General features: G+C 41.7%; 1 protein-coding gene across 4 annotated transcripts; it reads right to left on the minus strand.

The window, feature by feature from the left end:
• Positions 1-5,554: 5,554 nt before the first annotated feature.
• Positions 5,555-19,025, minus strand: LOC114439527 (uncharacterized protein PB18E9.04c). 4 transcript variants are annotated; one of them, XM_028411531.1, is made up of 15 exons: positions 18,749-19,025; positions 11,188-11,619; positions 10,228-11,109; positions 9,794-9,982; positions 9,612-9,710; positions 9,423-9,532; positions 9,284-9,342; positions 9,072-9,202; positions 8,845-8,979; positions 8,188-8,230; positions 7,979-8,016; positions 7,813-7,900; positions 7,334-7,529; positions 6,831-6,863; positions 5,555-6,495 (listed from the first exon to the last, which is right to left on the minus strand). In XM_028411531.1, exons 1-15 carry the CDS (start codon positions 18,798-18,800, stop codon positions 6,367-6,369), a joined length of 2,616 nt encoding a protein of 871 aa, XP_028267332.1. In that variant the 5' UTR covers positions 18,801-19,025; the 3' UTR covers positions 5,555-6,366. The 4 variants fall into 4 exon arrangements, with proteins under 4 accessions (XP_028267332.1, XP_028267331.1, XP_028267329.1 ...); XM_028411530.1 differs by having other exon boundaries at positions 11,149-11,619; XM_028411528.1 differs by having other exon boundaries at positions 10,228-11,619; positions 18,749-19,019.
• Between the last annotated feature and the right edge of the window lie 807 nt (positions 19,026-19,832).

A 19,832-nucleotide genomic window follows, 5' to 3' on the forward strand; every position in this document is an offset into this window, starting at 1 on the left:
TAGCATTTTGGTAACCGGTTTCCACTTCCAACCTTGTTTTGCTTCAGACTCCTGGCTAAACTTTGTTTCTAGAAAATGAGCAAAAAAACATTTAGCAAACTGCAGCTAAAGTGGTGCAGGGTAAGGTAAGGTAAATAATGCTTCTTAAAAGCTAGTAGAGACCATGAAAGAGCAAAAAGGAAAATGTTGATTCCCAGGTTGGAAAGCTAATATTTTTCCTTTGGTCCAAGTTCACTTTTAATAAGAAAAAACAAATACTGATTTTACTTGAAGTACAAGTAGCATTATACTGCAAGCATCATCTGTGCTGCTGGAAAGAGCACCTCTTCTTTTTTAGCCTTTCATTGTTACTTGATTTCACTCTCACATGTTGTGGTGGCTAATTGAATCCGATTGGGTGCTTCTGACAGCTCCCCTCCCCCTCCTCTCTGAGCCAAGCAGGACTGAAGCTGAGGTGACAGCCCACAGCCAGATATGGAGTGGCTGTCTGCATGTAGCTCACACAGTGGACACGCAGCATCCTAAAGCTGGATCCATACTCCGCGAGACAAAGAGCGGAGAACGCGCTCCACGGGTGGTAAGAGATACAAAAAAAAGGTCTTTTCCGCACTGAGGTACCATACTCCGCGAGACGCGTGTGTGCAGAACTCCTCATACGGCCCGCCCACTAAACTATAAGGAAAGACTTTACTGAGTTTTTTTACACACCACAAGGACTTGTGCCATGGCAAGAGGGCATTATACAGAGAGGGGGCCTGCAACAGCGTGAGATGTCCGGAGATGAGTTGTGAAAATGCGACATTAAAAGTAACAATAGCAAAGATTCAGTGTTTGTGCCTTTATGACCACATTTGCACATCTACTGTGTTCCAGTGTGCCTGCGATACTTCAAACTGTCCGGTGATGAGCTGTGAAGATGCGACATTAAAAGTAACAATAGCAAAGATATACAGACATTGTTAACGAGCCTATTATGCCCGGGTATGTAGGAGTATATAGAATGGTAACAGTCACCATCTGGTATGTGTGAATGTCTGGAGTTATTGGTGACAAATCACCCTGACTTGCCTGTCTTTCTTTCTTTTATTGCTCATCATGCAAACCAGTATGGTCTTATCTAAATCTGTTGAATCAGTGCTGTTTATACACCTACCTATATACCTGGAGAGGCTCTTGCGCTTCTCCACTTTCATCACGCCCACAATAAATTCCGACCAATCACAGCATGGTTGCCGCACAGCCTTGAAAGACAAAGTTCGGCCCGGACCCTGTGCACAGGAGTGCGGATCAGCGGGCGGTCAGAGACAAAAAATGACGTCATTTTGTGGGCGTAACGTCTGCAGGGGGGGAAAATGTCTTTGTCTCGCGGAGTATGGATCCAGCTTTATGACGGCTTAACCCCCCCGTTCAACAGACACACACCCCTTACATTCACATGGTAATTGTGGGTGTTCCCAGTCTGTCTTTGTGCCCCCTTCTTTCATTTCAGACAGCTACGACCCTCAGGATACAAAGAAGTGAACTGCATACACAAACATGCATACAACTGAATATGAACACAACCCCCTTATGTGTTACACTCTCTGGCGATGTGTGTACATCACATGCTTAATGGCATTCACACTACAGAAACTGATTATTATATACATTCGTGAATTCAAAATAAACAAACTTTGTGTAAGATCTGACCTGTTGCTGTCAGGGCCATGCAGCCACAGCAGGTGAGCTAGGGCAAAGTGACTCTTTACACTCCTGATATTTTCATTAATTACAGCAGAGGTCGTTATGGGTCTTTGGCCAAATTGATTCAGAGGCATCTGCTTACCTCCTCCTCTGGGGACCAGGAAAGGCCTGCCGGATGTCCCCTGATGAGGGGTGGAGCAAGAGGACCATACTGTCTTCTGACCCCACCAGCAGGCCATAAAACAGTTCCGTTTGTACATATTCAGTTAGCTCTGGAGCGACCAAATAGACGGACCTGCCATCAGATAATAAGGCATGCACAGGAGATTGTGTGAGCCATTATTCTGTGCTAATCGCAGATGTGTTGTGCTGTGATGTGTCGCAGATGAAGCCAAGTATTTACTTACCATAAAATCTGCAGGAGCAGACATGGGCCTGTAGTGAAGTCTGCCTCATTAACAGCATTTCTTATGGCATCTTTTTTTGTCATCCTGTGAGCAAAAGGACAAAGCAGAAATGAGTTAAGCATATTAGTTTCTTTAATTCTATGATATGAGAAGAAAAGCCAAAAAATGTCCACTTCAGTTTTGTTCACATGTTCACCACTGATTTTAGGTGCCTAAGTCATTCTGTGAATGAAGATAAACAGAGAGAAAATGATAACAACTGTCTGTATGGTATTACCTACAATCATATTTACTGTTTTCTCTATCATCTGATCACTGCTGTTTGTCTGGAAGCAGGGGGCTTAATGTCCTTTCAGACTAATGTCTGCCCGGCGCCACAACTTTCTCACCGTTCAGCCTCCAGGATTCATCAATATGATTGTCTGTCCGGCCCTCACTACATTATCTGCTGGCACTCAGGCTCTTCTAAGGCCTTGGACTGTTCTCCAATGAGATAAAGAAGGTAGGATGGAAGTAAGGAAAACAAATCTGATTACTCAACCACTTTCGTAGAACAAAGTGATCGAAAACAAGCTTAAATTCATATTTCCGGAATGATTTCCTCTGTGTCAGTTTATATTTTAATCACTCTTTTTAATCACATAAGTGTCAAGCAGTTGCACTAAAAAGAGCATATTGTTGTTTTAATTTTGTTGACAGCACAAAAGTGTAGTGACTGTTAGTGTTGTTTCTAGGGGGGTAATTTCATTAAAGGGACACTATAAGACCACAAACAACTGAATCAAACACCAGGGCAAGCTGGAAGTAAAACTGGAAGAAAATGAAACAGCACAATGATGAACAATAACGGCAAAGAAAAGCAAAACAAGCACAATGAAATCTGTCACTATCACAACACAACAAGAAAAACAAAACAATGTCCAGAGCGATGTCCAGAAAACAAGAGGAAGGAGGAATTTTGTGGGTTGCGGCTGCGACCAACCAGCAGTGGGGCTAGCTAAACCGGAATTTTATTATTTTCCAAAAACGAATTTCCTTTTGCTCGTATTATACAATTTGACTGTCTAAGTATTTTAACTAAATAAAGTAAACGTACAACACCAACAATCATTAGCTTACATACGGCTAGAACATTGCGACAGGTGCGAAATATGCTAGCTATGCTAACTGTGAGTAGCTTATTAGCTGTATCATGATAGAACACTTTATACACTTAAGTGTTTATCTCCCATGAATCGTAAACCGTGTTTTACCTGTTCAATAAACTTTGTGACCACAGTGCTACTGCACATACTCCTCTAGCAGCGTGTACATTGTTTATCTGTGCGGGCGGCTCCAGCCGAACGAGGTCGCCATTACGTCCACAACATCCACCTGACTGGATGACGTCATGGCATGCCCTTCCTGCGTTGGTTTTCTATATTATTTTTCTATAAATAAAACATTTAACCTTACAGTAAAAGGTATTAAAACGCTGTAAATGAAACAGCAATTCAATTTTGTTGTATTCTGTTTCTTGTAGCCTACTATAAAATGAATCAGTGCCAGATTTAAATGGGTGTGAAACTTTTTTTAAGCCTATACTCACACGGTTGCTGGGAAATGTTTCATAATTTTATGTACCTCACTGGCTGCTGCAGAACTGCATTAGTGAAAGTGAATTACAGCCTGTTTGACTTGCAGAGAGAGAGAGAGGAAGACGGGAGGAGGAGCAGTAGACAGTGGAAAATAAACAGCAGCAGATTTCTGCAGTAAAACAGGAGCAGGTGGCTTCAGCTTCCTTTGTGGGCCTATTGGCAGAAATGTATTAGATTGCTTTGTTGGCAATAGTGCAGTGTAAACTAAAGTGTTTACAAACTATCATCTGCTTCATATGCTGTCATCTTTGATATGTTTGGTTGTCCCAGAACTCTCCCCATGCAATATTAAGATTTAGAAAACTTTTATTAGTCCCACAATGGGGAAATTGCATATAAATTGCATATAAAGTACTCAGACAGGCCATGTCTGCAAACATGTCCTAGATATTTGTCAGGTTATTTACTCATTTGTTGCAAAAGCATATTACTCACTGAAGGTGCATTTTAACTACTGACTGTAGAGACACTGAGAGTATCTAGATGTCTCTGGGAAGAGGAAGTTCCTCAAGCTCAGCTGTCTCAGCGGCTCGATCCTTATTGGATTGCGTGCCCATTCCTACAGCTCCAGCAGGTCAAATGACTGGGATATGTAGCTCACGGCCGCTAAGTGGTCTATCGATCAGTCAGCTGAGCCTGTGGGCTGATGGGATGTGCCGCAGCAGACAGAGCCAGGACTTGGCAGGTTGCTAATGGCTACAAAATACGATGCATTCCTCCACAGAGCAGAAGTGCTGCGCTCATTACAAACAAGAAAATCAGGTGGCACAGTATAATTCTCACAGATTGTAAATTTACTCCCTCACACTTAAAATGTCCTGATGACTTATGAGAATGTTTGAATCCCATAAAAGAAATGAAATAAAATTTAACAAGATAATTTAATATTTGTTTAGTAATAAACACACTTCAGTTATTACAGCCTACAAATGAAGACAGAGCATTAATCCAGTCAATGATATGATCAAGACGATTTGCTGCTTCATGAACTGAACTGTTTGTGTACACATAACTGAGTTCCAGATGATAACAGCATCATTACGTTTGACAAAATTGATCTCTCTCTGCTAATAGAAGAGGATCAAGAAGCCAAAAAATAAATCCATCATTTAGGAAGTTCACATTCAATTCAACCTTTTAACTCACACTGGTAAGCTACAGATCCCCCCCCCCCCACACACACACACACACAGACACACACATGCACAGTTTACGTTGTACATGCAGTTATAAATCAAAACACAACATGTGTTTGTGATTTGTAGTTCTTATGTGCCAGTCACAGTATGTTCCAGTGACCCAGTGCCCTAAGATTAAGGCCTGGCAAAGCCAGATTTAGCCTACCAGCAAAACCAAATCCCAGTTTTTAAGAGGCTATGAGGAGCAAACTGCTGCACTGTGTGACGCCAAAGCGACACAACTCCATCATAAAACACACTCTGCTCGTCACTCACGGTAACAAAGTGACAGGGTGCAATGAGCATTTTGGAGAAAAGTGCCGAGTCAACTCCACTTCCAAGTATAACCCCACTAACACTCACTCATGTAGCAATTTAATTAAATCCACAGGCCTGCAGGAGCTGTGATATCCATAATAAACGGCAGCCGTACATACTGTCAGTTATTTGCAAAAGCAATAGAGCAGATTAAACTTTCCATATGATTTTTTAAGATGATTTAACACAGCTCATATTTCATTACATTTAGGTATAATATAAAAAGAAGCACATGGGGGGGGGGGTGCTGAAGATAAAAAAAAATAAATAATAACAAAAATCAAGTCTATTGTGTTTAAATTAATTTATTTTCACTTCATATGCACACACATTCTCTGCCATAAGAACTTTAATTATTTACAACAAAAAAACTTTACACACTTATAAAACAGTGCACCGTCTCAGACATATATATATATATATATATAGCAGTATAGAGTATAGAGGGAATCTTTAAAAGAAATGTATACACGTGATAATTGGCACATCCCAGAGGCTTTATCACAAGTTTTGCATAATGTTTCCTATTTGTCACACACTATTAAAACAGGCACATTTTGCAAGTACTGCTACAACATGAATCCGTTTAAAAATACTCCCAGCCAGGGGTCCAGCCCCTTTAGTCATTCAAAAAAGAAAAAAAATAACAATCAGACCCTTAAGAGAAATAGCTAGTAGCCCCAGAAATTCCACATTCATTTTACCTTTGATTTTAGAGGAAAACTGGTAAACTTAACACACACTTTAGTGCAATTAGCAATAAGATGCTTCATTGTAATAGACTACAGAATGATTGCAGCATTAAAAAAAAAGAAATCATAAAAAGTACCCTTAAAAACTATTTGACTTAATGAGCAACAGTGACATCTACTGGTTATAAGACATATCACACAGCCTCAGTGTAAAAAAAATAAAAGTTCATGTTCCTGCTTGTATGAAAGAATCTCTTTGGTAAGGATTTGTTTGTTTTAATCATGTCTTCTGTGATTCAGCTTTAATCAAAGCATGTTAAAAAAGTCTTTATAAATAACCTGGTCCTGCTCAGGAAGTGTGCCTGTAAACCCAGAGTTCCAAACCAGTGATGTTCTTTCTGATCCCATTGTGGATGTGTCTCCGAACTGCCCAGGTGGTTAGCAGTTTAGTTTAGTTTTTCTTCTCATCTCCAGGTAAGAAGTATGGGTTTTCATGGCCTTGAACCAGATATGAGTAACGGGATGGATTTTTACCTTTAAAGGTCTTCATTCCTTCTGGGTTGAGATCGTATGATCCTGTCTGAAATGTCAGTGGAAGGAATGAGAGTATTAGTTTTCTTTTTTTTTTTAGAAGCTAGGACTTTACCGCCACCCACAAAACCCAAATGCACAAACAGAAGTAAGCCCAGTCACCAATAGATACACACTCCATCACCATCAGATGGTAGTTAGAACCGTCACTCTCTAAGTATAGGCATGAAAATGAAACACTGCTTTGCACAACAATCACAGATGTCTCATGAAGTTCCCCATCACCTGTAAACACCATCACCGTCACTCTCATTGTAGCCTGTCTAAATTATCAGCAGGTGGCATCACGGCAAATCAGAATCCGAGAGCAAAGCCATGCCTTACCTTTTTCCATCTTTTCTCCTTTATCTGAAACCCCTAAAGCAACACACTGGGAGTCAGGCAAAGCAGGGAGCAAGGGAGGGGGGCTATGTGCTAGCACTGTAGTTACACTGTGGATGATTGGGTTAGTAAATAAAATACATGTGTCTAATTGTGTTACAGGGTTATTGTCCAATTCAGCATGAACATATTGATTTGCAGGTCAAAAAAACATCTAGGGCTAAATTAGGTCTGATCTACACAATGCATGTAGTGACTGAACAAAAAACAACCATGTTCACTGTTCAACCTAATTCAGTATGATTTTAACCTAAATGTGTTTTTCACCTGCAAATCTGTGTATATTGTGTTGGTTAATAAGCAAATGCGATCTGGAAGGAAGATGATGGAACAACACTGAACAGCTGATTTAGTGGGTGATCAACAAATACGCAAGACTGTGAGTCTGAGGATTAGTGGTAAACATCTGAGAGTACAGATATGACAGAAGAACAGCGGACACTTACCAATCCATTGCTATGATGCTTTTTGTCCACCAGTGCATGAGTGCTGCCCCCTTGTGTCATCTCTATGGAAGGGGATGCATCAAACTGGGTGGTGGCACGAGGGATGGGGGTGATGCCAGTAGGCCAGGGCTGGTTTAGCTCGCCTGATGAGTACGGGCTGCTGCTGTAGTCAGGTTTACTCTTAGAGCAAGTCTTACTGCAGTACAAAATAAAATAATGTAAAATTAGAGAACCAATACAAATGGCCACGGTAATTCATATTGTGCAGCCAAGTCCTGCTATATTTTAGTAAAGTATTAATTCACAGCTGCAAAATTTGATTTGACATAAAGGGGTTTTAACACCTGAAGCCTACTTTTTCAATTAAATAAACTATAACTGTGGGCTGCACATATAATAACACTGTTTGGAGGCCTGGAAAAAAATAAATCAATATTCAAGACTAGTAATGGTTGTAGAATTAGTGATGATCTTCTCACCAGCAGCAGTATATGAGCAAAGCCAGGACAAGTATGAGTAGGACTCCTCCCAGTACACAGGAGATGACCACCACTGCCAGCATAGCCGCTGTGAACACACAGGTGACATATTTAAAACTCTGTAAGTCAGAACAAACGTGGCTCCAGTGTTTGTCCTGTTACTCACAGTCATTGCAGTTGAAGCCAGCATATCCAAAAGAACATCTGAAAGAACACACATTGGTTTTCACATTTAAATACTGGCCAGGAGCATATGTATGGAGCTTAACATGATGGATCCACATGGGGGCGCCGTGCACCACACACATACACACTCACTCACCCAGGATCACCTCACACACACTGTTAAAAATCATTAGAAACATCTGCACTCACGGTTGGCACGTATCACCCTCTGCCCTCTGCCCACTTGGACATGCTGCAAAAAAAAACACACAGACATGGTTTGAACAAAGGGACTGAAATAAAACATAACAAGCTGCCGTTAGATGGGAGCATACAGTATATGCCTGACTGCACAGGCAGTGAAAACAGGAGCACACTGAGCGTCTCTCATATAAAGGCTGAATGATGACCATTACAGGCACATTATGCTTTTCTTGGAAACTGTACGCAGCGTTTGTCTGAAGCTATCAACGTCTTCCTCTGTAATAGCGCTTCCTAAAGCCGATCTCCTTGGTCACAACCATCCACACAGACGGCAAAGCTGCGATACTTCCACATGTTTCCAGGGTAACATCCCCGTTAAAAAGAAATAAATTAGAGAGATAAATGAAGTCAGTGTCAAGGGTCGGCATGGAGAAAAAGCTGCAGCTCCTGACCTTGTCTGTGTGTCTCGCTCCCTGTTGTTTCCCTCCCTCATTCCCACACAGAAGCATTTCAGCGAGGATAAGGAGGTTTTGTTACAGTTCTTTTTTAGTCAAGCTTATTCTCAGACACTGCAGGTTGTCTGCTCTTATACATTTATAATGTATTATACATATAAAAGCTACAAGCCTAATCAAATAAAGAATATCAAATAGGTCCTTTTACCTCTGCAGCTGGTGTTTGAGTACACATTGGCGATGTAGCCCTCTTTACAGGAACAAACACTCCTGCCATTCGTATTTGTGCACATTGTACTGGAGACTTCACAAGGTAGTGGTTGCTGATCGCACAGGTTTGTTCCTAAGACAAGGTGAGCATTACACAGATGTATGATAAAAGCAATGACGTGACTCGTTTATTGGTCATGTATTGATCCCTTTACATGTGCTAACCTGTAAATGTAGCATTGGCCAGCAATCCAGCTGAGTTGGTTGTAGCACTCTTGATGGCCTCATCAACAGACTCTTGGGTGGCAGAGGTGTTTATATAGATGTTATTTACAGTTGCTACTACACTTCCTGGTCTGGGGAATTATACAAACACACAAACAAATGTAAGAAATATTCTTCAACATAAAACATTAAGAGAAAAGGAAAACACTCACTCAAGTTGTACAACATCAGATCGGATGTACCCGGGCTGATTTTGGAGAACATCTCTGAGCTATGAACACATTAAACATGGCTTAATGACCAAAACAGAGCATTTATAAGAACTTTTTTCTTCTTGACTTCACAGCTTACCGCTTCTGCAATATTAGCCGAAGTCGTCTGGAAAATGCTTGAGGACCTGTTACTCATTTGACTGGTAAATGTCAAGGTGGTGAGATGAAGCTGACCTGGGAACATTTGGGCTGAAGAAGAGGAGAATGTAAAGCAACAATTTGCCATCACTACCATTTGACCACTCATGAACTGGTTTCGTGTTTTTACCAGTAACACAGCGTCCATTCTGCAGGAAGCTTCCAGAGAGACACTGGCAAGTACCATTCAGACAGACACTTTCAATTGGACATGGGTGAGCAGGACACACTGAAAAGAAAAAAAAGTTGCAAGTTTAACAAATATTGTTGATGATTGGATTATTGGATTGGATTATTGGACATTCAACACACCTATAACTGTACTTGGGGTAGTGGTAGGTGGGGCAGCTGTAGTGGTGTTGCCTGTGGTGGTGGTAGCAGTACTGGTTGAGAGGGTTGTGGTGTTGGAGGTTGGACTGGTGGTGCTGGTCACAGGTGTGGCTGCTGTAGGGCCACTAGCTTCAGTTGAGTGGACTGTGGTTTGTGCAGTGATGCCAGTCACTACATCATCAAAAATTAGAAATAAGAAAGGACACTTATATTATTAGACAGACAACAACCATGAGACAAAGCACTGTATAGTATTGTTATTGATTACCTTAATCTCATATTATGTCTAAAAATATTGTATCAATTTTGAACATAAAAGTTCCTTGCCTGGTTTACTCATGTTCCCTCTCACCTGCATGTTATAGTATATTTCTTATAAGAACACAAATCAACACATAACATGCTGTTTGTATTACCTCCTGAGGTTGCTGTTGAGGGACTAAGGGTGGTGGTATTTCCAGTGGGGGGTGTGGTGCTAGTGCCTGGGGAGGTGCTTGGAGGGAGAGAGCTGGAGGTGGAGCTGGAGGTAGGTGAAGAGGAAGGGGGTCCAGCTGTGAGTGTGGTGTTGGTGGAGGGCATAGGAGTGCTTGCAGGGGTCACAGGAGAGGTGTTAATAGCATTTGTTAGAGCAGTTGAAGAGCTTTCTGGGGCTCCTGTAGGTGCCGTCCCATTGTTAGATTGTGTGGTTGCTGGAGTTGTGGTGTTGCTTGGCCGTGCAGTGCCTGTAGTCAAAGCTGTGCTGTTGCTTGTGTGAGCAACTGGTGTAGTGGTAGTTATGTTGTTGTTTGTGTGTGTAGTCAGCATATTTGTAGTTGTCTCATTAGGGCTGTGTGTAAATGCTGAGTGTGTAGTTAAGGTGGTGTCATTGCCTGAGTGTGTGACTGGTGTAGTTAAAGTGGTGTCATTGCCTGAGTGTGTGACTGGTGTAGTTATGGTGGTGTCATTGCCTGAGTGTGTGACTGGTGTAGTTAAGGTGGTGTCATTGCCTGAGTGTGTGACTGGTGTAGTTATGGTGGTGTCATTGCCTGAGTGTGTGACTGGTGTAGTTAAGGTGGTGTCATTGCCTGAGTGTGTGACTGGTGTAGTTAAGGTGGTGTCATTGCCTGAGTGTGTGACTGGTGTAGTTAAGGTGGTGTCATTGCCTGAGTGTGTGACTGGTGTAGTTATGGTGGTGTCATTGCCTGAGTGTGTGACTGGTGTAGTTATGGTGGTGTCATTGCCTGAGTGTGTGACTGGTGTAGTTATGGTGGTGTCATTGCCTGAGTGTGTGACTGGTGTAGTTAAGGTGGTGTCATTGCCTGAGTGTGTGACTGATGTAGTTAAGGTGGTGTCATTGCCTGAGTGTGTGACTGGTGTAGTTAAGGTGGTGTCATTGCCTGAGTGTGTGGTTGGTGCAGAAATGCTGATGGCGGTAGGTGCACTTGTGTGATTGCTGGTCAGTGTGTGATCAGGTGTGGTGCTTGTGATTGTCGCCTCACTGGTGTTGGTACTGTCGGGCTGGCTTGTCTCTGGCCATGCAGTGGACATGGGTATACCACTGGTTGGAGCTGATGGAGAGAGAGAGGTGCTGTTGTGGCTGGTGCTCTCACTAACGGTGCTTGCTGTTGCTGTTGTATCTGTCACGGTCAGATTGGAGGGAGTTGCGTCTGCACCAGTGGTGGTTGGTTTCACTGTTGTACCCACGTCTGTGTGATTGCTGTTCGGATCTGAGCTCACAGTGGCCATGTTAGGATTGGTAGTGTTTGTGTCGCTGACCGTTGTCCCATCAGTGTTAATGATAGGTGTAACCGGGTCTGATGTTATCATTCCTAAGATAAAAAAAAAAAAACACACATAATAATCAGCTCATCATCACCTTAGATTTTGTGTCGAACAGCCATGTGTATTCTTTTAAACTTTGTGAGCCTCATATACTGTAGGTTATATCTTCACAGTGGTCCTTCCTGTGCCCTGAGGTTCTGGTCACTCATTTGATCCATTGTTCACATAGAAAAACTGGTTTAAGCTGCTTTACACCGTCTAATGTCCACATCACAGCATATCAGCTTAATGAGGCATGATAATTTGCAATGCTAAATAATTCATGAATTAGCACTTATTACCATATCAATGGACTTCTCCTCACATACATTAACAGCAAATGAGAGGTATGAATATTAACTATTATCCACAATATAATTACATCAGGAAACTTGTGGTGTAGGCATTATATTCTCTGTATGTGTATACTGACATTTCACATAATCTGTAGCTCATAAAGCAAAAGTGTGTTATTGAAACACTCTTTGAACTTGGATTTAGCTGTGTAATAACAGTCATTTGTTAAAGATTACATCGCACTAATGGGTCAGTAAAGACTCTGAAGACGTATTTATGGCCTCATGTTAAAGAAGTGTTTCAACTGTACACAGAGGAGAAAGGGCAACAAGGTTGTGTCTTGGATAAATATTCACCACTGAGTGTACACACAAGTTAACAAAAGCTATGATTCAGCAGATAAGAACTACCGTAAGTGACGGCTATTTACAGCACCAAGATGTGTCAGTCAGAGTCCTGACAACTTCATGTAACCACTCAAAGAAAGGCTCTGCCCTCTATTTGTTCAGTGTGCTGGCTATTGTGACGCCTGTTCCTATTTAGCCTCACTCCCACTTTTTTTTTAATAGGGGAACAGAGGAAGCCAGAGGGCAGCCTGAGGAGCAGCCCAAACAGTAGGAGGGTTCTTTGATTAGCGTGTTTACCTCAACTCCTCATCTGTATGCATTGAATGATTACATTCAAAGCACCGTTTCAGGGAGGAAACATACCGCCAAGAGCCAGGTGGCTGGACGCCCTGCACAAACACACTTTTCACCAGTAAGTCATCTCTGCGGCACAGAGATGTGATGAAAAAAAAATCAAGACTAATATCAGATCCTGGCCTTGATTAGATTATAGTCTGTGTGTACAAAACTCTGTGTGACCTAATGTCCTTATCACTTAGTAACCGGGACTCATTTAGAGATGAAGAAACACAGGCTTCACATGCCCAGTGTCGGGCAGACATTTATGGAAATGATGCACTAGATGCACAAACACACACACACACACACACACCCATACCCACCTTTAAAAGTCACGTATTAGGGGAGTGGACTCACATCTTAAGCAATCAAACATGGTAAAGAGGTAGTGACGTCTTTGGATCATGAAGGAGCAGCAGTGTTTACATATGAAGCAACAGCAGTAAAACACACATATCAATTTTTGATTGGCTCTTCTAGATTAACACCTAATACATGGGAGTAATCTTGGTGGATAACCACAGATTAAGATTAATGAAAACCCTCTTAGATCATGTGGAACCATCCCTGCTTTGATTACCATTATTACTACATTTATTGCAGTCATAGAAGAATTGAATGACTTGAATGACTGAGGTGAAGGTAAATATTTCACTGTGCATACCTTAACGTCTCACAGTCCCAAGTTTTATCAGCTTGTATCGTCAATGTCTCATTTTAGACATTTTTCAGATTCCTAGTGCAAGTTTCAGTTCCATCCTGGAGATTAGTCAGGTGTGTGTGACTCAACTGTAACTACAGCTGCCAAGACATTCTCAGGACCAGCGGGCACTTCTGGCAGCCCTTAACTTTTTAGAAATGCTGTTTATAGCGACTGAAATCAGCTCTGGGTGGGAAAGTGTTAAACTCATAAACTCTGTCAAAGCACCTTATCAGCTTATCAACCTGTTTCTTATCAGCATCTTGTTTTATCTTCACATAATTATTAGCGGAAAGTTTATAATTTGCCCGTCACTCCCCATGTCTCACTTGACTAATAGAACACTAAAAATAATCAGCACTGAAAACCTGAAAATAAATACAAGAGGTGGATGTTTACAAGAGGCTACAACAGACAGCTGTACCAGAGGGATACTTTGAGCTTATTTCCCCCACCAGCTTCATCTGTATAATGATAATATATAATCTACTGATTGAGCTGCAGTGATGTTGATGAGCCCTTGGACAAGTCATTGATTTTAAAATGATAAAACTACATTGTGTGCAGCACTGATAAGCAAACATTAGCTTAATAATAATGACATTATCAGCATCCAGACATTAGCATTTAGCTCAAAGCACCACTGTGTCTGAAAACAGCTTTACACACCCTTTTATACTAATATTAGTGGATTTTTAGAGATGTCAGCCATCCCGTCAGCCACAATACAAGCATGGAGCAGAATAAAGACCAGATGTGTGTGCGTAAAATTCATCACCGAATGAACTGGTGCACCAGAAAAGGGCTGTGTGTGTAGAGATATATCTCATATACATATATATATCATAGGATACGATAGGATAGGACAGATACAGAGGGAAATTCAAGCATCCACTAGCACATACATTACAGGCTAGTACTGAGAAGAATTAACTAAAATTAAAATTAAATTAAATTTGTATATACATACGAAGCAATGAGTTATAAAATGAGGTAGTGTACTTTAGTACCCCTTTAAAGTATCCACAGTAGCCATACTGTAGGTCAACAGAGGAAACAGAAGGCCTCACCTGTCTGTGATAGGAGAAGTACTTTGTGCATGACATATCTGAGGTTCCCAAGGTCTTAACATGCATGTTGTTCATATTCTTATGTCAGAGTGGCATTATAGTGTCATTTACACACTATAACATATCTTAAAGAGCCTGAGGCTGTTCCGTGTACCTTGTCTTTTCTTAGTTAGCACTGCAGATCCTGGAAGGTGTATTTAAAAGCTGAGTCATAAATAATACACACATAGCAGCGAATGTTATGGTCACATCATAAAAGAGGTTTTCACGGATGTAAGAGGAAGTGAAGTGACAATCAAAATGGTAGATATATGTAGACATATGCCTGCATGGAAAACTCTGAACAAAGACACTGGTTCTCTTTCCACTGTCATTATCATAGTGCTGTTTGTTTAAAGGTTTAGTGCTTCTGTGTTGATGAGAAATTCCAGCCATAAACGAGGCACAACCAAAAATAGAACAATAGCTGCAAAAATGTGTGTTTAAGCTTTAACACACACCATATAATTTCATACTCCAGGTTGCGAAGCCTTTGTATTTTGGACTGCTGCTATGTCGTTTGTGTGAAGTTCCCCCTGATACTGAGAAGAAACAGTGCAAATAGACTGTCAGTGTAATATTGCTGAAACAGTGGAGTAATTAGGAGCACACTCTGCGTTGCACGTCTAACAGGGAGCCTTGTCTCTAAGGATTTAACCTACAGCCGGATAATCCCCTGCAGACACAAAAGAGATGACTCGGTCAGGCTGGGTGACAAGTGGGTCTAAGGTCGGCCCGTAAACACTCAGGAGGATGTGGATAAGAAGGTCCGGCTTTGCTCCGACTTCAGCCAGAATGACAAACCATCACAAAAACACAGCCCCTCCACCCATATCTCTCTCTCTCTTTTTATTTCTCTGTGCACAAATCAAACAAAGTGCAGTGTGGAAGCGTTATCTGTTTCCAAGGAGATGGCTGTTTCCAGGTGTCCATGCTGCGCCTCACTTCAAATCACTAACAGAAAGACTTGGACTTTGACGCTCGTGTTTCAGCTCAGCGCAGCACTTGAGGGCATTTCTATTCATGCGATACAATAGCACTCACTGCGAAGTACCTGTTCACAAACTGACTGTCAGTTCCAGTTCCCCAAATAAACAACGGCAACTTCCTACCTACGTTGCCACTCCCACAGAAAGCCAGTCAGAGTTTTTCCTAATTTCTCTGTGCTGCCATGAAGTATTTCCAGGATCAGGCAAAAGTGCATTCCTGAGATAGGAACGCAGCTCTGCAAGACATGATTAAAAACTGCACACAGAGCGGGAGATGAACTGACAGGTTGTGACCCAACAGTCAGGAAGAGCCTGAGGCCAAAAGGCAGGATCTCATTAAGGAAACAGAGGAGTCATGCGGAGGGCTGACCTGTACTGATGTGTGTGAAGGAGTTGTGCTTTGGAAATCATGCAGTATGACATCTGAAACAAGCTGATCAAAGCGGAGAATGCTGGAGGCACACTGGACTCCAGCTCACATCTAATTACTGTGCACACTTCAGGTCCCTTTGCCTGCTAATGAGAGCGAACATTTCTTACATACTGCTTTATGACCTCCTGGTATTTACATGGTTGGGCCAGAGGGATGCCACATTAAAGCAACACAGCAGCTGACACCGCTGCAGCAGAAGCCTTACAGGGCTGAGAGTTTGTTTTTTTCATTTACCAACAGTCCATCATCCAGCTGAGCGTCTCATGGCAACACTCCTGATCAGAGAACACGCATGCGAGATGATCATATGGTGGAGGTGAAGGGCTGGGAAATACAGTCAATATCTAGTCAATAAGATCAAAGGTCAGGGCTGAAAAGATCACACTAACCTATATTTTACCATAAAGAAGACTTATTGATATTATTTGTAAAAGATAACTGTAGTACTGCACTGTCTGACACACACCTTCTCATTTAGCTTCTCATTCTTAAATGTCTCAGTACTCCAGCTTGTAAATACTCTGTGTGTTTCTCTGTTGGTTAAGTATGACTCAATTCTAAATCAGATCCTATTACCTGGGTGTCTTAAATGTTCCCCCAGACTACAGCACAGACATGTGATGTGACTTTTATTAATCTAAAATACTGAGATTTGCATCTATATGACTTGTGTTGTATGAATTAAAGGCATTATGACTATTATTATAATGTTAAATTAATGTTTTCCAAGCTTTAAGTGCTACGATACATAAAGTGAAACCAGATCAGCGGTGTGTATCATTGAAAGGTGACATTTAAGCAGCACTTCATCCTGCAAAGGCTCTGCTCACTTCCATCTGGACTGTCACATAAACTGCATCTTGGCCCGGGACTGTGGCACTTCCTGCTGCTGACGAGACAGACTTGATGCCTGACACACACATGTGAAGGCCAACGCACATTTTCAGCGTACAACTATTTGGCAATTACAAGGCAGGAGTAGCATGGCAGACAAATGAAATGGAGCTGATGTGATATTGAATCTCAGACTCCATTTATTTCAGCCGCTTATGTCGTAACGTCGGCTTTTTTTTGGTTCCTCGCTCATCAGACAGACTCCAGTTTAAAGCAGTAGGAAGAGGCAGGCAGGAACGAGTCCTCTGTATCTGAGCAAACACAGCTCCTTAACTGTAACTCAGAGGTAACAGATGGCTCCTCGGAGCCAGAGCTCCTCACTTGCGGAGCCTCTGCACATATCATATCCAATTAAAGCTCCGCCAGCACATGCTTTCCAATTACAGAGCGAGATTTACTGCCCCGCAGCAGGTCTAATCCAACAACATACGAGCAGGGACACGGCGACAAAAGAGAGAAAAGACAGGACAACAAGTGAATGCGAAAACAATAGGGGCACGCAGTGAAATGAGGAAGACGAGCAGAGGGAGCTAATGGGGCAGCAGAACAATTATCACAATTATACAGAAACAGGAAGAGGAACTGAGTGACATCATGAAAAACACTGTGTTCTCTGAGAGCTCTGTGTGTCGAAAAATAAGAGTTTATTAAAGTGAGTGAGTGTAGAAGTCTATTAACTCTCAAACAAGCCCCATGCTCTGTTAATGGCCGATTGATGACTAGTCAGCAAAGCATGACCCATGTGGAGGAGCCATGATGCAGCATGTGGTGCACTAGCAGGGAGGCCTGTGTTTAACACTCCTCTATCTGAGAGAGTTCTGAGGGGGCTCCACAAAATGTGGTGCCAGACTCAGAGGAGGAGGAGCTCGACCTTCAGGAGGTCTTTTCATCTGGACATCTTTACTGCAACTTCAGACGCACACCCCAAAGTAAAGCTTCCATCAACTCTCTGCCTTTCCCCTCTCTCTCTTTCCCCCTCATATAATTCTGTTTTCTATCCAAGTAAACACATGACGGGAGGGGAAACACACAAACAGCCTGCAGGCCTCCAGAGAGACTCCAGCACATGACAGTGACTGACTGAGGGGGGACACAAAGCTGCATTTCAGAATGGGGGAGAGTGACCAATGGATTTCACTGCAGGCCAGTTTAGTGACCAAGTGTACAGTGCAGAAATCATCCAGATTCTCCAGGCAGCAGCTTCACCACGCTGCGGAGGGCACACAGAGTAAACTTTGTGTGTGGAGTGTGCTGCACTTCAGGGAGCCTGCTGTTGTTTGACCAGTGGCATATGTCCACCCCCACAGAGCCTTGAGTCACACTGAAGGAGCAGTGAGTCAGGTTCATGACTGTGTAGGGAAAACCCCCTTTGAGTGTGGCGTGGAAAGAAAAGAGCGCTGAATAAATGAAATTTAGAGACAGCTAACACTATTCTCCATTATATTCTAAAAATATAGAAGGATTTGTTTAAAGTTCCCCAGCACTTATTAACTCCTAACTCACTGACATCACTTTGCATTTAAAATAAAATAAAGTTGAGGTTAATGGACAATGTGCATCAATTTCCCTCTGGGATTAATACAGTATCTAAAATAAATTAAGTTTGACAGCTTGCTTATTTTATATTATTTTATATTAAAATAAACACACAAAACTGGAGCTGTCAAGTGTAGTCGCCTATTTTTAAAATACAATTAAAAAGTTTGGAAATATAGAATTATTATTGCATGTAAAAGAAGATAAATCAAGGAGTGTCCATGAACAGAATAATTAAAAATAAATTATTATTATTATCGTTAGACGGGTGAATATTTATTTTATAAATGAATAATTATACATTTCTTTTATTTGTTTTTTTATTTATTTTTTTTACTTGTGGATAAAATAAAATAATAAGTCACACGTCATTTAGGCCTCTATATGGCTATTAAAACTGCGCATACAAACAGTTAAACTACTACAAAATAAGAGTCAAATGTAATATATAGTTTCTAGCTTGAGAAACAGTGTGACAGTAAAGTTGACCCACCTTTAGCCACAGCGCCAAAGAGAAGGACGAGCAGCAGCTGAGTGAGAGACATGATTTTCTGTTCGCCTTAAGTTTGTAAAACGCTGCAGCCGCCTCTGAAGTCCGCTGTCCCCCTCCGGTGTCCCTCCGGTGTCCCGGTGAATATATAACGGTGCAGTGTGTAAGTCTACAGGCGCGGTCTCCTCCGGGCTGCCACAGGTGGCTCAGACTGGAAGCCGCAGCTGCTGACACCATTAAAAGCTTTAGCCCCGCCTCTGATTGGCTGCCTCTCCTGTCACTCATCATTACAGTAGTGAAGCTGCATGACTCTGCCTCCACCAGAAGCTCTCTGACCATAAAACCTGCCATCAACGATACAAAAGAAGCATACCGAACGATAAAAGGCTATTTTTAGATGATGCTTTACGGAAAAGTACACAGGGTGCCTTGCCCAAGGACACATGGGCAGGGCCAGAAAGCTCATATCTCTCTCACATGCAACATGTTAATGCTCACAATGACACTTTTGATTAGACTTTTTTTTATTTTAGTTTTAGTGTTTTTTTTTCTAAATCAGAGTCTTTTTTTATTTTAATATTTAAAAAAATAAATGAACTAACGTGAGTTTATGTTTTTAGTGTAGCAGTGGTATACTTGTTCCACAGACTATAACATGGGACTTCTCAGGGGTTAAGTTTAATGGTTAGTTAAATATACACCTTCCACCTCTGTACACAAATAAAAGAAATACATTTTTTATCATCTCTTATCATTGTGTAACAATGGATATGACACAATGACCCGCCCGAAATCCAAATAACTTTACAGTCTTAAGTATGAAAGTACATTACATTCTGCTGCGGCACAGTACACGAAACAAAGGGAGGTTAGACACACACCTGCTGACGTACTGTTTATGCTTTTAGCAGTTCCACTAAGGCCAGGTCACCTTGCCTTTCAGGGGAATTGAAGCTGTGTGGTTTCACATTCAAACACACAGCAGCTACGATGTGGTCTGCAGTGAGACCTGTGATTCAGGTTGATCAGAATAATACTGGATGCACAGGTGTATGATGGGACTCTTTATGTTCTTTTATATTGGTTT

The sequence above is a fragment of the Parambassis ranga genome, chromosome 8, assembly GCF_900634625.1.
Source record: "Parambassis ranga chromosome 8, fParRan2.1, whole genome shotgun sequence".
NCBI lineage: Eukaryota > Metazoa > Chordata > Actinopteri > Ambassidae > Parambassis > Parambassis ranga.